A 22818-nucleotide genomic window follows, 5' to 3' on the forward strand; every position below is an offset into this window, starting at 1 on the left:
GATAAATGTGAAAACCGATGAGCAAGCGAACTTGAAGATATCATGAAGACTACAAACAAAAATCGTTAAAAGCAAATAACAGCACAAAGAAGTAGTTTCGATTGCGGAACTTAAGATGTCAATCACAACAAGCTGAACTCATAACTTTAATTTTTTTTTTTACAGACCTAGTTACCCAGGAAGAAAAAAAAATACAAGGGAACTAAGATGAAATAAAAATTTAAAAACCATTCTATACTGTGGTAAAGGTTTGAAAAATACATTAAGTTCATTAAAACAGAATATTTCAGAGAACCTGTCACAACACAGCACATGAATCTACAGAAAACCACAACTTAGCGTTCTGCAAACAACCACATAAACAAAACCATCACGTTTATAAAGAGTAATGACAATTATCCCGACGTCCATATTTCCCCTGGGAAGAAAAGGTACCTCGTAACGCTATCAATATTTAGGCTCCCGCGAACATTTTATCACCGACATCAATTTCGATAACGCAAACATACTCTGGCCGTTTTACGGTGCCCTTGGGGAACGCGTCAAAGACGTCCCCACCAAACGATACGTCTGTTGGTCGTTAAGACGGACCTCAAGGATAGACAAGTATCTCATCTCCTGCGCCTTTTCTCAATGTAGGGATTGAATTGAATACAGAATTTAGGCCAAAGGCCAAGCACTGGGACCTATGAGATCATTCAGCGCTGAAAAGGAAATTGACAGTAAAAGGTTTGGAAGGTGTAACAGGAGTAAAATCTCGCAGTTGCACTATGAATCAATTGTTAAGAGAGGGTGGAAAGTAAGATGGAAGAAAGAGAATATGAAAGGAGTAACAGTACAACAAACGAAAGGGGTTGCAGCTAGGGGTTATAAACGTAGGGGATAGGTCCAACAGGCTATATATGCCAGAAAGAACACAAAAGGTTTGAGGAGCGCCGGAATCTCAAAGTTGTAAGAGAAACATTTAAACTGCTTGTGGATTTTTCAAAAATACGAAAACCTTCAAAAATCTTAGAAAGATATTTTGAAACAGACAAAAAGGCCAATTCAAATGTAAACAAAGGGCCTCGCAAAATACCTAGATGATGCCCTTTAAACTATTACACGAGCTTTTTTTTTTCCTTCAAATTCATGGTACTTTGTCAAAGGTAAGATGACTTTCAAAATGAACGCAGACGACAACAGACTATTTGACGTCTTTTATAACCGCACAACAGGCAACTTTTACAATCCTACATTCTAATAACAATGACATTAACTTTTACAATCCTACATACTAATAGCAATGACATTTTCAACATACAATCTTGGAGAAGATACGACTTCATTCACGTGCGTTGCCCAACTTCACCCTGGCAGTTGAACAACAACGATGCATCATTATAAATCACTTGAGCCAATCTCAACGCAACTAGACAAATTTCAACAGGAAATCGACATGCATGCAAGCAACGTTTAGTTGGTTGAGATGGGTGAACAGAAATCAAGTTCTTAAACACACCTTAATTATGGTAACAACAACCAACAAACCTGTTTTCCTCAATCCAGGTCAAGGTGAGAGCAGTGGGTCATAAAGTATAAATAGACAAGCACACACATCACACACAATCACAAGCACACAGAACGCACACAATCACAACTCGGTTTCACTCCAGCTTGTTCAATCTTGACCCAAACTACGGTGCAAAGGTCACTTCCGCTATTATTTTGTCAGGTGAAATGTGACCGGAATACTTTTCAGAAAAAAAGAAAACTATTTAAGACCATGAACAAGCATAATTATCTATACAATAACAATCTTCCGAGATAGATATTTATAAGAAATACTTTATCAGCAGCTTCAACTTTTATTTCTGGAAAATTATTATTCTGGCCTAACATTTACACCTGAAGAAATAACATTATTATACAGAAAGCATCAAGATATGAGAAAGCCGCCATGACAAATAATAGTTTAAATTTTATTTCTAGAAAAGAGAAGAGGACAAATTACATTTAAAAATCATATTTACTAGATTTAAAAAATATTTACTGGCTTTCTTACAATATAAGGGATAACCTTACAGCAGAAAATAAACAAAATACGAACTCCTAGGGAATAATGTTCCACGGATAAAATTACATCCTCAGTTCAGAGAAGCATTAATCAAAACATCTGAGCAGCCATATGAGAGAGAGAGAGAGAGAGAGAGAGAGAGAGAGAGAGAGAGAGAGAGAGAGAGAGAGAGAGAAGAACGTATAAAAAAATGTTTCATAACCCAACAGACACCACAACTTGACGCAAAAAGAAAACTTCAAGCGCCTCTATAGTCTTCTCACGAAAACAGCCCTTAAACTATATATTTCTCTTTCCCATCAGGAAAACATATCTTAGAAATTATTCATTCTTATGAGGATAAAATATCACTACTGGATTGTTGTACTCGAGATAAATTTTTGCCGTTTGCCTATTGGAAATAGCTTAATACTGCCAAGTGGACTCCTCTCTCAAGCATGAATCCAAGTAGGTTGATGTTTCAAAAACAAACAGTCGCCAGCCAACAAGCCCAAAAATTGCCACCTGACAGCATCAAATCAAGTTATGGAAATTGTTCCTACTCCTGAATGATATACGAGTATGCGTAATCGCAATTTCCACCAAGAATGTCAATATTTCGGGGTCCTATTTTTCTGTAAAACCAAAATTACAGGGAAACTCCCTAAAAACCCTATCTCCAAACAAGCCAGTTATTATATGTGCAAAAGTTTCCACTTCATTGAAGAGATGTTATCGCTAGCAACATATTTTCTTTAAAATAAAATCCCAGAAATATTCATGAGGGTGAGGAAGCATGATTTACAAAAATATATATCACATACCAATGCGGAACCTTCACCTTAGATAGTAAATAGAAAAAAAAGGCGATATATTCCACATAATGACAGCAGTTGTTGAAAATACATCAGGTTTTCTGTTTCTCACTAGTAGCAACACGCACTACAACCCCCCCCCGCCCCCCGCCATCCCCAAACAAAAATAGATAAAAAAAAACTCGAAACTTGACACTTTCCAGATAAGGCTACACTGTACTACGTAACACTGAGCCTTTACCTTAGTATAACTTTCCTTGGCCCAAAAAAGAAAATTATGTGCATAAGAAAAATCAACATTGCATAAAACTTACATGAGTATTACCTGGGTTCTTTGGGAATACAATTGCTGACGGAAAAAACAGAGAAAGGGCGACTACGACTTGGCATAATTTTAAACAAGGAAGAAATAGAAAAAAAAGCGTAACATGCAAAAAGTTCAAAAACAAACATACAAAAAGCCCTAAAAGCAGCTAAAGACATAAGGCCACTTAAAAGAGCGATCCAAGGGTGCATATCTTTATGAAAATCTGACGAACAATGACGAGGACAGAATGCAGCCAATGAAAAGCACACGAATAAAAAAAAATGATGATTTTACATGACACTGACCTGTTTCTAAAAATACTTTAGGAAATAATGTTTATTTTTCATAGTTCCTCCTCGCTTTAAAGTAGAAGATATGGTACAGTACCCATTCGCAACAGAAAAGAATCCAAAGCAACAGCAAGAATGACGGTTCACCTCTGTACGGAATCATTCATTTTCAGTATTTTCTACACTTCAACCCCGTATCTTGAAGAACTGCTTGCACTTCTGAAAATGGGCTGGGAACAATACTGTACGTAGATTAACTATGATTACTAATAAGGCTTCTTTGAGAGAGAGAGAGAGAGAGAGAGAGAGAGAGAGAGAGAGAGAGAGAGAGAGAGAGAGAGAGAGAGAGGCCAATTCATTAGAGATGAATCAAGGAAACAATAAGAGCCAGAGTTGCGAGTGGTTTAAGTTAGGACCAACAGTGAAATAACGACTATTTGGCAGCATCAAACAAATCAAGGGCCAGCTGGATCTCGCCTGAATGACTAACCTTGAATGCCAACCGAGGAGCTTGGTATGCTCATAATGAACCGGCTTATCCCTGCAAACGACCTTTTCGCATGTCCCCAAAACTCACTCTTTCGGGAAAAAAGTACAAACCAAAGTAGCGACAAAGTGACGAAAATGAGTTCGAATGTTTCCCACTGTTAGACAACGTCCTCTGCCTGAGATCTTTCGGGTTATGAGCTCGTTTATATCCCTCATAAAACGAAAATCGCCAAATGACCGGCGACTTTCGCCTCTATTCTTCTTCACCTTGGAGGCGTATATCCGCTCGGACAATTCCTAGAAAAGGTGAGTCAACTAACAACCCTTAACTATGGCTCGATTGCTTTCGCCCCCAGCTGCAGCTGGGTGTATTCCAATATCCGTATTTTATGTCGACTTTTACAGTATATTTTCTAAACGACTACTTTACTGTTTTGTCTCATAAGTAACAGAGTGTAAGTAATATAAGTGACACTGCTGCATTCTTTGCGATCGTTCAAGCTCATTACAAGACTGATATCTCATCGAACTATAAGGTATTTTCTCTTAATCTACAAATGTAATTGCCTCACACCATAGCTCACAACATATAAATAATTTATATTCTAGAAAACGTGACAGCTCTCTACTTTAATGTGTAATTCACACTACAGTAACTATACGATCATCTCATCTTTTTTTATGAGGTATCACCACAGCTATGCACTTACAGCCATCTTGACACCAATGTAGGCCTTTCGACCACTTTTCCTTAGAGCAATCGTTGTGTTGACGAAATTCTTGTCTAGAAAGAATTCTAATAGAAAATACTATGTGGCGCATTTTTTATCTCCTTGCATTTCTCCCTTGATAGCCGTCTACTCATGCGCATATACATACTAACAAATAGTGTATGTATGTATGTATGTATGTATGTATGTATGTATGTATGTATGTATATATATTTTATCTTCCCTTTTTAGCACTGTTACAAGTACAGCGTTGATTTACCGAATATCTACTTTAAGCTCAGTTCTCCCAACCCACTTTGAAAATTTCCTAATTCTAAAGTCACAAGCAGTAATGTGAAGATGACCTGGTTATGAACAATGGTTGAAACAAAATCCAGAGTACCGTTCGTAGTTATTTACAGCCCTGCCTTCTTGTCCACATAAGACTTCCTAACAAGCTGAGGTAAGAAATACTGTCCTTCAATATACACACATACACATACAAACACACACACACACACACACACTCAAGCCATTACACGGGAGTAATCTGGCAAGTAAACACGACCGTCACTCGTGCAATTTGTCACGATAATGATGATATTTTAAAATATTATGCGTCCTGCGCTCGTGTCAAACAGTTAATCTTTGTATTGTCCTCGAGATGACTCTACAAGTCTGTTTATGGTAAACTGTGAAGTCTTATGCAAACAAGATTGACTAACTTTACTTCAAGTACTTCAATAAAACTCATATATATATATATATATATATATATATATATATATATATATATATATATATATATATATATATATATATATATATATATTAGTTCATTAGGGGGTAACTACAAGCCATGTCTGTTGTGTGTTGAAGAATGGAAGGTTTGATACACATTTGTGTATATGGAAGTAAATTTTACAGATAATATGGGATGAGAGAGCAAATGACCAAGGGAATAAACGAGGTAAATAAAGTAACAATGTGTGTACAAAAGGCTGGGAAGAGATTTACAAAGCCTTCAGTAACCAAGGTTAGAATATATGAAGGAATTGCTAGGCCAACTCTTCTTTACTGAAAGAAGATTGGTTGATACCCTCGGGTGACCTGTTTGCATAGTACAGATATATGTGGCATAAGAATGGAAAAGGATTAACATGGCTAACATAAGTGAAAAGACAGACCACATGGTTTGGTCACGTTAGGAGTATGGAGCATGGCAGTGCTGAACAGACGGTTCATAAGGGGAAATGGAAGGTAAGAGTACTGGCATGACTGTGTTAATGTGACAAGGTTTTGACAAACTGCTCATGAGGCTTCTGTGTAGTTGTATAAAGTGCTTTCATTTTCTGCAAGGTCGGTCCATCCACAACTGAAGAATATAACCTAATAAGTACACATTAACAAACGCTTCCCTTCCATCGAAAACGCTTTAATCGCTCTCAACAACTCATCACCTAAACAACATACCCTCAACGTCTCCCATCACCTAAACAACATACCCTCAACCCCCTTCACATTGCTTCTCCATTGATTCTTTCATAACCTTTTTCAAAGACCATGGATGCCACAAACAGCATTCTCCCTTTGCTCCAAAATTTCTTACGTAAAGATTTCATACTAAAAACCTGATCTACTCACTTTCTTCCTTACCTAAACCCACAATGTTCTTCCCCTTCTGCTAAATGTTTCGCTTTCGAAATCAAACCCCGACCTCAAACATCCCTTGGTATAGAGTTTAACATCATGACTCTTCAATTCGTCCAATAATTTCTTTCTTCTTTACCTTTATACAACTTTTCCCCCACCCAGAAATACCTGCCCAAGGACTCGGTCAAACTATCATTACTATAACGTAGCATCTAGCTTAAATCCCGTCATCTTCTGGTGTCTTTCCATTCTTCAACCTGTCAATTAGCATCATTATGTCTAAGGTAGTCATTTGTGACAAAAATAACCATCAAGAAGGCTTATTTTTTCGTCAGAAAACGTCCTTCTCTCGTAGAGGATTGCTTTTGGCTGTAATATGACCTTGCCATTTGTCATTAGATAAATATAAGACGAAGGACATTTCAAGATGACATTTTTCAAGGTAACACTCAAGACGGATGATGCGAGAAACATGAAAGGTCGTATTACAGGTAAAACTATTTTCTACGAGACAATGACGTTTTCCGACTAAAAATAACCTTCATGAAAACTTAGAACTATTGTTTATCCTGGCCACCTTACTTCGCCTGACCAGATAGATATAGTGAAATCACCATTTTGTCCTAATACGTCCTAGCAATTGCCAGAGACACTTAAGAGTTGCAATGAAAAGATATTCTTATCTCAAGAGCATCATGAAATCGATTGATGTTAAAAATAACATCTGGCTGCCTTGGGGGAGTATAATCATTCCTACAACTTCTGAGTAAATGAAAACATAGCTGTCACATCGGTACTATTCTGAAATATAAACAAAAGCCGATAGCCCGAGAGAGAAGGATATTACTTCAGACAGGACACTGTCTCGAAACGAAAATATCCAAGCACTCTGGTAATGTAAAACAGGATGGACAGTGGCGACCAGATTATATACATTGCCTGTCCTTGGCATCTCACATTCACACCTACTCTCTCTCTCTCTCTCTCTCTCTCTCGATTGATTCTTGGGAAGGAGAGATAGGGGGAATTAAGCCTTTAAGGGCAGTTTCACGAAAAACATGTCGAACTTGCCGAGGTTCGCCCACTGATAACATCTACAATTCATAACCTGTTGTACACACACCTTCTGTCATTTAAAAAAAACAGTCGAGACTATACGTCGCAATCAACAGCCAAAGCGGATTTCTTTGTGCCATATCATGAAAGCGCACGGAAGCCTAAATGATCAAGGGCGTTAGACGATACACGTATGAGACTCAACTGCACGCCATCAAATATAATCAAACACTGTGCACGCAACGACCATTTAAAAGCTCTTGCGCTCTTACAATAACAAGAATGTCAGTCAGCAGAGATTAAAATGTTTTCAAGTATATATTACGGTGTTTTATATATATAATATGGATGTAATGTGAATACACATTACTGGAATGATTTTTGAAGTGATCTGCTCAATGTTTTATGGATGTGCTATGTTTGTATGGAAGGCTGAGACTTTGTATTTAACTGTCAACTTTATATTAACAAATTGCATCATACTGAATTCCCAGCTTGGCTATCTTAAAAACTAGCAAAATTCATTATAAAATGATACGTTCTCTACTGTCATATTTTAAAGAGAAATTACACTTTTCGCGTATTTTCATCAAATCTTCCGTTATTACAGGTCATTTGCTGTTAGGTATTAGCGGTAATATTGTAAACTGTTTACAACCAAAAAAAAAGCTTTTACATCCGACACTTTACTACCTGATTATGTGGCGGGGCGGCTGACTCTGGACATAGCCTAATTCATATAGTATTATATTACTGTAACGTAATTGTTGATTATTCATAATTTAATTTCTATACATATTGGTTTTTGTTTCCGTTTGGTTTTAGATCTAATTACTATTTGATCTATTTAATTCCTTATAGAGAAAACGTAATTACTCTTAGTTTAAGAGTTTCAGAGTGATAACATGTAGAGTATTCACGCCACCACCCAGCGTACCCTTTTAAGATAATAAAACATAACAGTGATAAGCTAGAAAGGGATTGTAAACTTCCCATGTTATCTCCTTCCTAGAATAACTGTAATTCACTACTAATTCTGATTTTACCTGGGCTTACTGTATCACTCTCTCTATGTAAAAAGGCCAATAAAGTGAATACATGGGGAGGAGAAGGTGAACGCCTCCTAAAACTTAATAGTTCTAATCTCCTACCTAGTCCTCAGCCCAGGTCTGCACGTTTCATGGGTTACTTGACCGAGTCAAGTGGTAAAAAGCACAGCATGGGTGAAAAGGATTGGTCCGAATATTATGAAATAGTTTGGTCAAATCGAAAAGATAGAGGCCGACTTGCTGGGAAAAGTATGTAACTTGGAAGTATCAGGTAAAAGGATTGGAAGACAAAGCATTGGAATGGAATATATTTTTTAGGCATAAAGCCAAGCACTGGGGCCCACAGGGTCATTCAGCGCTAATAAAAGCATTGGGGAATTCGAGTGAAAGAGGCGCTGGACAGGAAGGGTATCACTGTCTCAGAGCCACTAACGATGAGTACAAAGCAAAATAGAACAGAATACAGAATTTAGGCCGAAGTCCAAGCGATGGAACTATGACGTCACTGCGCTGAAAGGGAAACAGGGTAAGGGAGGTTTGAAAGGTGTAACAGGAGGCAATCCTCGCAGTTGCACTATGAATCAACTTTTAGGAGAGGATGAAAAGAAAGAAGGAAGAAAGAGAATATGAACGGAGGTACCGTAGAGTAAAAGGAATGAAAGGGGCTGCAGCTAGGGGCCGAATGGACGCTGCAAAGAGCCTTAAGTAACGCCTATAGTGCACCATACGAGGTGCATTGAAGCCACTAACCCCTTACGGGTAGTACAAGATAGAGGTGGATAGTACAGACTTGTACGTAGGGAGGACTGACTTGCTGCTGATTCTTCTTCTTTGTAGGATACACTCACGATTCAACAGTTCGAATTATGAATGTGGCTGTGACTATGTTGTTTCCTCTCCCCGGAACCAACCGTGAGCAGATATGACTTGTTTCAAGGAAAACCTGATTAATTATAAATGTGAACATAAAAGTCTTTCTACCTTCCAAATTACAAGATGACAACATGAGATCTTCAGCTATTGCTATTATCTAGGCCTACGTCCTCAAATTTTCCTAGCACTTTTACGACGTTATCATTTACCGTTAACTACGTATGCCTAAGTGTTAATCACTTTTAAACCTTAATATTGCGCTATTATTCATCTAATGCTTTCCTGTTATTCTATTTTTAAATCATCATCTATAATGAGAGTTGTCTCATTACCAGTGTTCTTTTGCCCTGACATAGGTTTTATCGTTTTATTTGTTTGTATTTACTTCATATTTTACAAAAAATTTACTACGTAATCTTGCATTATTTATAAAAAAAAACTGACCCATACATGTACGAGTATGTATGTATATGTACTTACGTATATGTATGTATGTATATATATATATATATATATATATATATATATATATATATATATATATATATATATATATATATAATATACATACGTACATACATGTGTGTGTGTGTGTGTGTGCTGTAAATTATACAGCACATAGGAAGCTATCTACATAACAGTATGCACAATTGGAACAAGGAGGAAGTGATGCTGCGGAGACTGGAGTAAAAGTCAAGCAGTGTAATCAGACCATGAAGTTCCTGAACAATCATAACGGATGGGAGGCAGAAATGATTGCTGGGAATGTGAATACATATTTACCTGATAGTACTGAAGGCGAGTTGAGGCAATACAATAATATAAAAGTGCTCTATTGTCTATCATCTATCATCTGCGGAATATTATAACTTAGGATGCATTCTTTTTTTAATCTTTAATACATTAATAAGGTGTATATTTCCATCTTTAAACTTAAGGAATACCTATCATATCAGAATTATGAAAACGTAAGTAGTTTAATGTTAAAGACCTTGAAAATACCTCAACAATATCAGAAAATTTTGATCTCAATGGCAGGTTTTTTGTTATTTCAGTGTACAGGAAATATAACGACTCTGAAGCAAAGCACTATCATTATGTCTGTATCATTCATGCAGGTACATATACATGCAGATATTACTGAAGAGAAGTATTACACTTTTCTCTGGCTTCCAAGTAAACTATCCTTTCGAGAGTAAAAATGTCACTACTCCTAATTATAGGTCGTCAACTAGTCATGGCAACTTTTACAAACAATTTCGTTTCTTTAGAAGTTTGCATCAAAGTACAAAATCAACCTGGCTGCCTTGAACCTCAATTAACCTCATTTTTAAGGCGAGACATTTCTTTGCATAACAATGGATTCACAGAATAAATTATAATTGTTATTGTGACACCCAGAATGAGTGTTCTTCCAAGGATTTTCTCACTGCGGAGAAGGAGTATTCAACCAGTTAGAAACAAAGAGGGAACCTTGCTCTGTGAGTGACATTAAATGACACTCAAGGGCCCAATTATACTCTTCCACCTCCTAAGCAGTGTAATCTTCAAGTCCTAACCATACATGTCATGAAGAAAACTTATTCATAAAAAAGTTGCTCTTATTGGTCATTCTTAGCCAATAACATCTCAATACTATCACCTTCCCTTCAATATCTTTTCCATCCAGCTGCATTAAAAAAAAAATTCTCTCCTCATATTCTTAATGACAGTGACTACTCCTGGCTGTTCGTGGATGAGATCAGTGCTGTAATGAGACGTGATAAGCGCTTATATTGTCATGATCAGGCCCAAGTATCCACAAATCCCATTTACTGTATAATTTTTTTCATGTGACTAATCTCAATATTTCATATTCTCTTGAAATGTTGACTGATTTCAAATGAATTTTTGGTTTTGACAAATTAATGATTCTAAAAATTTTACTTGACTACCTAATTACAGTAGTCACTGGAAAATGAGGCAATGGTTTTATTTACAATATTGGGTAGCAAACCAAAACAAATGACTGTCAGGAACCAAAACATTACATGAAAAGGACAAAGAATTAATGTTACTATATAAATAATTCAAGTCAATTGCTTGTTTTTGCAACCGTTGTCACATCATTATTTACCTCATTAAGAAGAAAAAACCCCAATTATCCCTTGTACCTTGTAATGAAAACTAATGTATTGAAAAGGAGGACAATACTTCAATAGTTAAAGAAAACAATGCATCTTAATAACAGCAAAAGTAACAGTTTCCTAAATACATCTATCACTAACTTTCTAAAACTCAAGATTTTAATTAACAACATTAGGAAGTCCATTATTTCCTCATTTCATAAATAAAAGCCAAGACTGTTAAATTCTGTTTTAGAATATTAGATACACAATCAACTAACTATAGGTTTCTGCCTTGCTCTAATAATGAACCTCGACGATTCAAAAGTTACTGAATCAACCTATACAGTAAACCCCCCGTATTCGTGTTCTCATGATTCGTGGACTCACGTATTCGCGGATTTCTCTGTGGAATGTAACTACCCATTATTCGCAGAAAATTCGCCCATTCGCGGTATTTTTCACTGAGAAATATTCACTAATTGCTATATTTTCATATTTTCATGACTAAATGCACTTTTTTGTGATAAAACCATTAAAATACTCAGGCATAAGCATTTTTAGGGGGGTTTTCTTGCGTTTAAATTCTCAAAATAGACAGTTCTAAGTGTTTTTAGAGGGGTTTAAAGTATTGGCGGATTTTAGCTATTCAGCGGGGATACGATCCCTGCGAATGCAGGGAGTTTACTGTATACACTAAAATTGCCTTAACTTTGTCTAAATATCATACCAAAACTATGAATGCTTCTTTCATATGTATCTGAATGATTGTGCAGTGTAGTTCTATTACAGGCCTATCAATAAGGAGCACCACAAAACTGAATGCATTCGCTTTGCAAAAGAATAACAATGTCAAGAATTTGAGTACAGTTATATCATACTGAGTTAATGCATGAACATAGCATTCATACATTCACACGTACGTCATTCAAATGCTATAAAAACCTAAACGTGTTGAGCTACAACAGGAACACTTTGAAGTTAAACAGATATAAAGATGCCCAATATAAATGGTATAAACAGCTGAGGGTTTTGTGGCCTGGATCGAAAGTAATCAAAGCAGCAGTTAACTGTAATTTAAAAACAATCCAAATAAGGAGGGTTTCAAAACAATCTGTGATAAGCATATCCAAGTTGGGATACAATCCAGCAATGGAAGCTCATTTTGAAAGCACTGGAGACTGCAGGAAAATATCAGAGTAAAACATATGAAGAGGAATTAAAAGTTCTAAAATTAGATGGAACAGGCTTGTATAACATGTGCTAGCTATGAGTAAGCAAGAACAGTCCCCATAATAAGGTCAGCTTGTTTTAGTTTTTACTGACCCAATGGTATGGTTCAAAGGTATATTTGACATGAAACATCCCTACACGAAAACTGTATACTGTACAGAAGTTTGTTGCAACTATTGATTAATAACTATCTATTGAGACTGGGAAAAAGTTTCATGCAAAACATGGGGCATTTTTTTTATTATTCTCTAATTATTTACAGTAACAAATAGTGATTAAAAAAAATTGTACTACAGCATTATAGACACAAGGACCAACGAATAATTGGCCCTTCAAAACAAAGGAAGCTATAGATTTGCACTCTCTAGGAGTAGTTTCTTTAGGCATCAACCAACACGAGGTAATGGGGTCATCTACAAGTCATATTCAAGATTTAGGAAATCACAATTAAATACACCAAGTGCAATGAATTGGCATGAATGAAGTGTTTCTTGAACAGTTTAATAAAAGATGATACAAGATCAAATGCATTCCAAGAGACTAAAAGGTGCTGTAAAAAATAATGGAGAATAGGTGTAAAGCAAGATTAAAGATTGTAAATACAGTAAGATCAAGCTGTTCCATCTTAAAATGGAGAGCATGGAGGTCAAGGATGCAACAAACCTACAAAACCTTTCATACACCACTCCTTCAGTGTTAAATTCCTACACCACTCCCATGGAGATTTCTTACTATCTCATATCCACATATACTACTGTATTAACTAAAAATAAAATGACTCCGAGGTTTATAAATAACATGCGTAACATACAAGTTGGCCTTGTGCCTAACGTAGCTCATATTTAGTAAGTAACCCGCACCAAAAGTTCCTTAAAATAATTGCTTCCTACTGGAAATTGAAAACATTCTTTAAAGACTGTTCAGGTTAACAAACTGTGAATCTTATTACAGTAATTCATTGCCAAAAAGCATCCTCCTCATGCATTAATCATGCATACAAAATTACACACACACACCTCGACAGAGAAGATGTTATTGTTAAAAAACAATACAAAAGTGAATAATTTTCATGAAATAAACCACCTACTTACCTCAATAACAGAGGGCATCAGTCAGATGAATTATGAACACAATCTGTGGGAAATGTTAAGACAACATTACTATGGTCACAAAAATGCAAGACTTTATTCAATGCATGATTAAATCTTTAGAGCTTAAACTTTAAACTCCTGTTAAAATATATGAAAGTGTTAACATACAGGAGAATGTACCCCTTGGAATATGTTAACACAGGTAACAATGTGCTGAAATTTTGCTCTTCTTGAGAGTCTTCTACCATATACGCACTAATTCTTCATAAACTAGTGCAAAGATTACTATGACCCTTTCGATTAATATTAATACTTAGGTCACCCTATGGTTGTTTCATAACAACAAATCACTTTCATTACTTTATGAAGCCTTTTGTAATGCTGAAATGCACACTTGCTACGCAATACATTAGATGACTAGAAAGTAGTCATTCAATATAGTACCTACTAAAAAACTGAATATGAAAACCCTTCATCCGTTTTAAGACAAATTTTTCTCATATATACAAAAGAATTAAGTTTGAAAACATAAAGCTATTAAACTATTTGAATAATTCATAAATAACATGATTGTTTGAAGAATGCTTCAGCTGCCCTTCATGCTACTGGCCAACATCACCAATAGACCTCACTAGAATGGATTTCATTCCCCACCAAGAAAACTACAAGAAAGGGGCCTACTGATTGCCACTGGTAGGGGCCTACAGATCCTCAATGTCCTTTAAGAATTACAAATATATCTACTTAAATATCAGTTGGGTCAAGATCCACGTCACCAAGAGAATGTGAATAATCACGATTATGTACAGTATATGTAACTCCCACAGCATAACTTATTTTCAAAAAGAACACTTGTTAGGACAGTGGTTAATATCAGTGCCAGATACAATTGTCCAATCACTGTTGCATCAATTCTATGCATGTTAATTGTTAATGATTTCACATTCCTTGTTGGCTATCGTCACTACTGTATTACATTATCAACTGCTATACAGGAGTGAAATGTCCGTTACTAGTTCTATCATAATGTTTAGCTGCAATACCCAGACCAAATGTCTACTCTGTTAGGGGTGGTCAAAAGTTTTTTCTTATATGTGTAGCAACACCCGGAGGAAAACAAAGTTGTAGTTACTGTGCCTGACAAGAAAAAAGCACAGTAAGTACTGTAAACAGTAAATTTCAGAAAGCAATGCAACCTGGGCCACATGGACAAAGTGAAGAACTTTTAGTGCCCAAGCAGTACTCATGTATGCAGATCAGGCTTCTACAATCTATCCTCTCCAAACACCTAATTGCCAAATGAAAACAAGTTGCAATCAGATTACGATTAAATTGACCAGTGAATATCTGGTCAATAAGAGATAATCTGAGAATAATTTTCTACTTAAAAAAATTATATAGATTTGAATTATAAATGTGAAACATCATTTTGCCCTCAATAGTCCCTTGGAAATCTTCCAAACAGATACTCCCTACTGTCCTAATGACATTTTGTGCTATTAGGAGAGAGAGAGAGAGAGAGAGAGAGAGAGAGAGAGAGAGAGAGAGAGAGAGAGAGAGAGAGAGAGAGAGAGAGAGAGAGACATAATATGACATTTGAGACTTTACCTACCTCTGTTTGTGAGCTTACCATAGTTGACTGTCAAAGATCAAACTAATATTCAAATACACAAAACTATGACAGTTTATAATTACCAAGCAGTATCATTAAAATAAAATAGCAAAGATATCGCAAAAACCCAAATGCAACACATGATGTTAACTGTACAGAGTCCACAGCTGAAGTTTAGGTTAGGTTTTAGCTTTTAGCTTCTTCCAAGTTTTAGCTTTTAGCTTTTGCCACATGCAAATCCTTGGCTTTTGCTTTTCCAAGTCATGAGCATTAACCTCAAATTTCCTTTGTTTGGCCATCAAACTGGCAAACTTGATCTCTAGTAAGAGTCCTCTAATTCAGTTATATCCAAGAAGAAACACAACAATAACATTTTGTAAAAGGTGTCCATACTATATGTAAACATAGCAACATCAGTGATCGAACAATTCTACCAGTGCAACACAAGAAAACATTGCAAAAGCACATTGAATAAAGCAGTAGTGAAGACAAAATCCCAAAAACCTTAGTACAAAAAATCACTAAAATTATAGGGAGATACTTTTAAATATCCTCATCAAACAGAATAGAATGCATATGTGATATTGCTATTAATACAGATGAGCCACTAACTGATTATGTTAAGAGTACTACCACTATTTGTCAGATAAAAAAAAAAAAAAACAGTGGCGCTACTGCAACCTGTTGTTAGCAATGAGGGTTTGGTATTTCAACATAATAATCGCTTATTGTACTAATCATACCATACAACAAAGTCTAAACAAGAAAAATGTGTAATTCTTAAAAAATAGTAATTGCAATATTGAAGAGCACCAGCTGCACACTACAGTAAACTCAATAAAAAACTAAAATGACAAGAACATTCAAAGAAATAAAACAAACTTCAAACAAAAGATAGCATTGGGAGTTAAACTGATTTTATTCCTATTCTCCCATTATGTAAATGAGTTCTCTCTCTACCCTCTTGTATCTTTTTATCATTATTCAGAAAATGAAACCTACTCATATGGAACAAGCCCACAAGGGCCACTGACTTGAAATTCAAGCTTCCCAAGAATATGGTGTTCATTTGAAAGAAGTAACTGGAGGTGAAAGGAAATACAGAAAGAAGAGATCAGGTATTAGAGAAGAAAAAATAATTTAACAAATTACTAAATAAATAGACAAAAATGTTAAGTAAAATACAAGGAGAATTGTTTTAGGGTAGCAATGCACTGCATCTTCACTTGACATTTTGTGATTCCAATTGCACATCCTCAGGGAGGTTGTTCCACAGTCCAATGGTGTGAGGAATAAAGGACCTCTGGAACTGAGAAGTTCGTCAGTGAGGCACATTTACTTGATTCCAATTCAGTACAGGTCTTCACCTAATATTTTTCACGATTTTCCAGGCATTCCTCCTCGTTTCTGTCCTGCTATGTCCATATCTACTATTTGCTGGCTCCTTGCATCTCTTCGTCTCATGGCTATTGCATTCCAATACAGTATTTTAAATTTAAATCTTTTGGAACTTTTTTTAACATATGATCTTCCCAAGGCACTTCACCTCAGGATCTTAGTGTTCTGTTACTTGGTAAAAGAACAAACATCAATAACATTCACATGAAGCATGTGAAACCATACCAATAACGAAATCTTGAGAAAACAGAAAAACTGAATGCTACCATAAAGGGTACACCACAATTTACTGTACTTAACATTTTAACATTTACATTATCTTATCCCACCCATGCCAAATTTAAAAGAGAATGCATGACAGATAAAAGAGAACAAATAAAGGTCATCAAAGACTACAGAAACAGCAAAAAGTACAGTGGACACAAAATGGCAATTAAATGAAAGTACTGTTCCTGGACCACAATTCTGTACCCAAAGGCTGCAGGTAGCTTACACAGTACCTCTTACAATTCAATTTGAATTTATCAGACTAGCATCACAGCGGCAATGGACACTAATTAAGGAGCTAGTAAAACAAAGGTCTGTATTTGTGAATATGACCATACCTAAAATAAATACATTTTTTCCAAAGTACAAGTTGGTATTCAATTCACTCAATTCCAAAAGCCTTAAACCTTTGCAAGATAAGTGATTTCACTAGACATGATAATACAACTTCCTCTAACCTTTAAATACTTAATGGAAAGAAATCTCTCACTAAAGTTCACATCCTCTTTTGGCAAACTGGGACACCAAAAATGTCTGAAAACTGCTGATATTCATTCTAAACAGTGAAAGCTAATATATCAAGGCCCATTACATTATTTTGTTACCAAGCAACAAAGTCTGGAGAAAAGGTCTTTCATGTCACTATGAAATCTCACTTCAAGTAAACCTGTTTCTCAGAAGAAGGGCTTTCACATCATTATGAAGCCTCTCTTCAAGGCCACAGATATACTACAGGAATTCTTTTAAAATCCCATAAAAACTCTCACAGTAAAACAGAAGTAATGAATTTGTTTGAGGAAACTTTAAACAATATAGGATAGGGTTTGCATGTTATAAAATCAGTGACTATACAGTAATTTAGGGTAACTTGATTTATGCATGCAACAACATACAGATATTAGAAAATCAACTAAAATACTGTGACATGGAATGGACATAATCTTAATGATGACTAAAATCAAATTTCCCTTGCTGATTACTACAATTCCACACTTTGAATTGTTTGAATCTACAGCAAAGTGGAAAACTAAGAAAATTACGTCTAGTTCGTAACGGATCATTTTCAAGTGGCCAAGTCATTTTTATTATCTTTAAGTTCAAAAGACCTGAAAAATATACTTTCATTTATACAGCCGAAAAACATCCACATGAATATTTTCAAGGCAGCCCCCAAACCATTCTTTAGTAAAACCTATTCACTCTAAAACTTAAGTTTCACCCATGGCCCTCTACTGTATTTACTGCAGGTAGAGAAGTTTTCTATTCTACTCTGCAGTTATGGAAAATTCTCAGCAATAATAGCCATCAGGAATCTTCTAAGACATGTATGTATCAATACTTTATAAACTACCGAGCACCTTTTACCCACAACAACATGTTTCATAGCTAATAGATGGTTAAAAAAAAATTGCATTAACACATTGAAACCTTTTATGAATGTCTACACTAGATGTCTGCAAATTGCTGTTAGACAAAATGAACGAAATACAAGCTCAACTGTATCCATGGATGGCAAACCTACCCGTAGGGTCTATGATCAATGCTATCTTTTTAACCAAGGAGAGACAAGACCCAATTGTATCCAATGAACTGATGTCAGCTGCAATTTATACACTGCACAGTCAACTAAGTGGCAGTGCATGTAAGGTTTAGAAAAGAGAAGAAAAGAAAAGGAAAAAAGTGATTCATGGCAATTAATGAACATAATGTCTCCTATAGAGCCTACCATAATTAGATACAGGTAAGCTACCTTACATGAAAAGCTCTTGCTACACAAAGCACTTCATTAGATAAAGAATGTAAAGCATTTGCAGGTGATGATACAAAAGGCTAATAAGAAAAAAAAACAAGACAGTACAGCATTCATGGCTGGATTGAAAGAGTTGTCAAATGTTTCTAAGCACACACACACTGTTCTGTTCCATGTGATTTACAAGCAAACTTGAATACAGGTACACTTTCTATTCTGGGTAGCCTACTTACAGTGAAAATTACACTTTCTATTCTGGGCATTTACACAGAAAATTTAAGTACACTGTAGTATAATTTGAAAAACTTGAAAACTTTACTTCACTTGCACTTAGAAATGCATTCATTATTACTATTATTCTCTTGCGAGTTGAAAATTCATCAACAAGTAAAGTTAACAAGTACAAACAATCTTGCAACAGCAAATAATCAAAACACATACACACACACACTACTGAAACTTCCAGGTCCATCAGAACTGGATTTAAGTTTCTTTCAGCATTTAACAAAACCACACAAAGCATACATCACACTGTCAGTGAGAATTAAATTACGGCCCAAGACCTTTGTATAAACTATCACTTCAAATACAGGTGATCAAACTTCAGAAAAGGTTTATAAATAAGGATTTAATTGAAAATTTATCCTACATATCTAAATAAAGTAAATATAACTAAAATAATTTGATCAATTTCCAGTCTGCAACAAAATTCCTGTACTGATATCTAAAATATTGAAGGTATAAATCAATTTGAACTAAAAAAAAAAAAAAAAAATAAAAAAAGTAAACCCCACACAATGTTACATAAAGTTTCCAAATACTGCACAGTACAAAAACCCTCAAATGGCAAATTATTGTGAAAGCCGATACTGCACTACCATAAGCTATACGGAAAACCATACAGACATATGAAAGTATAGAAACCTAAGCAAAAACATGTCTACAACCATGAAGTTACACAATTCAAGCAAGAGTTATAAACAAGATATGTAAATAAGAGGGATTCAACCACTTGTTAAAGCTACTTTCCTGATATGCAAAATCTTCCAAATAATGTCATGTCACATTTACTAGAGACTACTATACCAAAATGCTCTGTACCACAAGGAATCTCTGGTGTACCCACAGTGAAACTTGTTCCTTGACTGGCCTTCAATGTTAATCAGAAAACAAAGCCAAAAGGAGGCAGACAACAAAGGCCTAGAGGAGTAGCCTAATTGCACACACCGTGAAATTAGCAACCAGTATTACATCTAAAATGCTCAACTGATACAGCACTACAAATGGTCATGATATCCAGATGACAGATAAATTACCAAATGTATTCTAAAGCAACTGGGGTAAATCCCAGAAAGAAAAACATTAATAAAATATAAGATCAAAACACCTGCAAGAGAGAAGTATATCAAAAATAAATACTGAAATTAACATCAAAGGAACACACTAGGGGCCTGATAAAAGAAGCTATGAATTAACAGCTGGCCAGGCAAGTGAGAGATGGAAAGAGACAGCAATGTATATGTGTATCATGTGGGGTACGTAGCTCTACTGTGCCAGCCACTGAAGTGTTTCCAAGCAGTATTGTCAATATGAATTAGTTTCAAACTGAAATTAAATTCCATGGGTGCCTTCCAAAGAGACGCAAATTCATTTAGCATTTTCACGTCGGCAAGTAACATGGGTAGGCCAAAGGTTCTTTTCAGTTTAATAATAACACTAAATACCTACACTGTTCACAATGGCCAGGCTAACACACCACAAACCATACTAATGTATAACACAGAGCTTCATTCCCTGTAAAAAATATTGTCTATACTTCACTGCTGGTGCATTTAAGAGTACAGTAATTAAAAAAAAATGCAAATGGCACTATGAATTTAAATGTGGGGAGACTGAAGCATTACTATAACTTCTATACTAACCTGTACTTGGATGAGACCCTAAAATCCTAAAATATGTTTAGTTAGGATTTTACTCCACCCCTAAGATGGCCTACATTAGGTTTTGACTTGCAAAGTTTGGCTTATAAACCAGTGACTGAACTTCACTAGCCTCAACACTGTAAAATCTGAAATAATGGGCAATTAGGCTAGAATAGTCAAAATTCCAGTCGTTTGCTGCCACGTTACACAGCTTGCTTTCTATTTAGGGCTAGCTTCAGCAACTAACAATTAGTATATCTTTGCTTCCAAGCATCATTATAATAAGTACCCTGCCCTTGTACTGAATACAACAACCTACCTTAACCTTGTACCTGCTAATTGCACTCTGCCTATTCTAAGCTATGACCATAAGTTTCTCCTCTATACAACAAACCTTAGATCTCCAAGAGACCAATATAACCCTCTGTGGCCAGGTTTCAGGCCCAAGGTTTCGTAATAGTCTAGCCTCATCCAACCTACACAAACTACTTAATAGCTGCCACAAAATCCTGACCATAATAAACTATGTAAATAGAGAATATGGCCTAGCCTAGTCCATGGAGCCTAACAATACCAAGACAAGATCAAACCTCAAGTTTTTCTTGGCTTAGGTCAGGTCATGATGAAAAATCAAGGGTAAATACGATGACTTGGTAAACTGAAGACAAACCCTGCGGACTGAGTTCCACCAGTTGCCAACTTGAATACTTACTGCCTTTAGTCTGTTTTTGTTTATGCTTGTCTTTTGTTTATCTTTGTGGTATTTACTGTCTTGAGCTTATTTATTTACATTCATCGCCAAGGGGCTGGCACTAACCATGGCACCATTTTGCAAGTACACTGGTAGTTACCTAAACCAGGGGGGCACAGCAGTAGCCACCAGTTTTACCAAGGACTGAATCAGTTCAACATTAGGTCTACCCTACCATAAACATGAATGTTGATGAGCATGTTGATGGCAGTCATAAGCTCAAGTCATTAACCAAGTTAATCAAAGGTAGACTGGCCTACTTCAGTTAACCAAGGTTTCCAGCCCAGTCTGATCCGAGCTTAGGCTGCATTTTGGTGCACGCTTGATCTAAAATGAGCTGGTTATTAATACCTTGCTGCCTACGCCTAACAGACTAGCCTAACCTATGCTAGTCCTAAGATAAATTCAGTCACTCGTACCAGGCATGTCTGTTTCGTAATTGTGAAACCAAAACACCTGTAAGATAGGCTACAACTGGCTTAACCTATGAAATAATATTAACATTTTCCTTGGCGGCGCTACTCGTGCGAAATAGGCCTTGGATTGCCCGCTTCATGGTTAGCCATGAGGCGACCAGGTGTATTTATATACTGGCCCCACATATATACCCTGAAACCCGTAACCTTTCCTTAAATTCTAGAAGGGTTACTTTTACGACGTAGGCAAGATGGGATGCTAAACGCAAAACAAAATACTTCAGGGGCCAATTGAACTGGCGAAAAATCTAGGCGCCCGGAGAGGAGGCCTGTCAATATCTTCCAGAACATTGGGCCAGGTCCCGAAGCCACTCTAAAAAGGGCTCGAAGTCATCGGACTACGGTGACACGGTTAGCGAAGTGCCCAATCTAAAACCACCATTGGTCATCGCTGCTGCTGTAAATTCCCAAAATGAATAATTTCTATTTTGGGATTTAATCTTGACTTGCATCATCACCGCAATGCCGTATTCCGTAGCATTTTAACACGCGTGAAAACAGCACTTTTACTCAGCCTGTGGTGTATAACTTCAAGTTGATAGATAAAGCAATGAATACACGTTTTTATGGAATAATATATATAAATAAACACAAGTTACGCCACCTTGAGGAGTGCAGTCAAAGAATAAATGGAATGAAGTCTAACCATAACCCTTCGTTCTTTCACTACTTCCCTATGATGACAACATCCCAGGCCAAAACAGATACCGTTCCAGTAATATTTTCGACGGCACAATTTTATTCAATATATACATTAAATCAGTTATCTTTATTTGCATTTTTATTAAATTATTTTCAATGAATATTTTAATAACTAATATACATTAATCTAAGAGTATTCTAAAGAAATATTTTTAACACAGTAATTTTTAAAGCTTACGTTTTACTTAATTGAAGTTAGATTTCTGTACTGCTTACACTTCCATCTATTGGCAA

The 22818-nt window shown here is 36.0% G+C and overlaps 1 protein-coding gene across 4 annotated transcripts in view; it reads right to left on the reverse strand.

Annotated features, from left to right (window-relative positions):
• Positions 1 to 22584, reverse strand: part of Usp47 (ubiquitin specific protease 47) — a 134438-nt gene extending 111854 nt beyond the window's left edge. For all 4 annotated transcript variants that reach the window (XM_067106765.1, XM_067106763.1, XM_067106766.1 and 1 more), the window contains exons 1-2: positions 22487 to 22584; positions 13707 to 13749 (exon numbers count right to left, since the gene is read on the reverse strand). In XM_067106765.1, coding sequence (XP_066962866.1) covers positions 13707 to 13724 — 18 coding nt within the window. In that variant the 5' untranslated portion in view covers positions 13725 to 13749; positions 22487 to 22584. The remainder of the gene's footprint in view (positions 1 to 13706; positions 13750 to 22486) is intronic.
• Positions 22585 to 22818: the final 234 nt, after the last annotated feature.

Source organism: Macrobrachium rosenbergii, chromosome 7 (genome assembly GCF_040412425.1).
Source record: "Macrobrachium rosenbergii isolate ZJJX-2024 chromosome 7, ASM4041242v1, whole genome shotgun sequence".
In the NCBI taxonomy this organism is placed as follows: Eukaryota; Metazoa; Arthropoda; class Malacostraca; order Decapoda; family Palaemonidae; genus Macrobrachium; species Macrobrachium rosenbergii.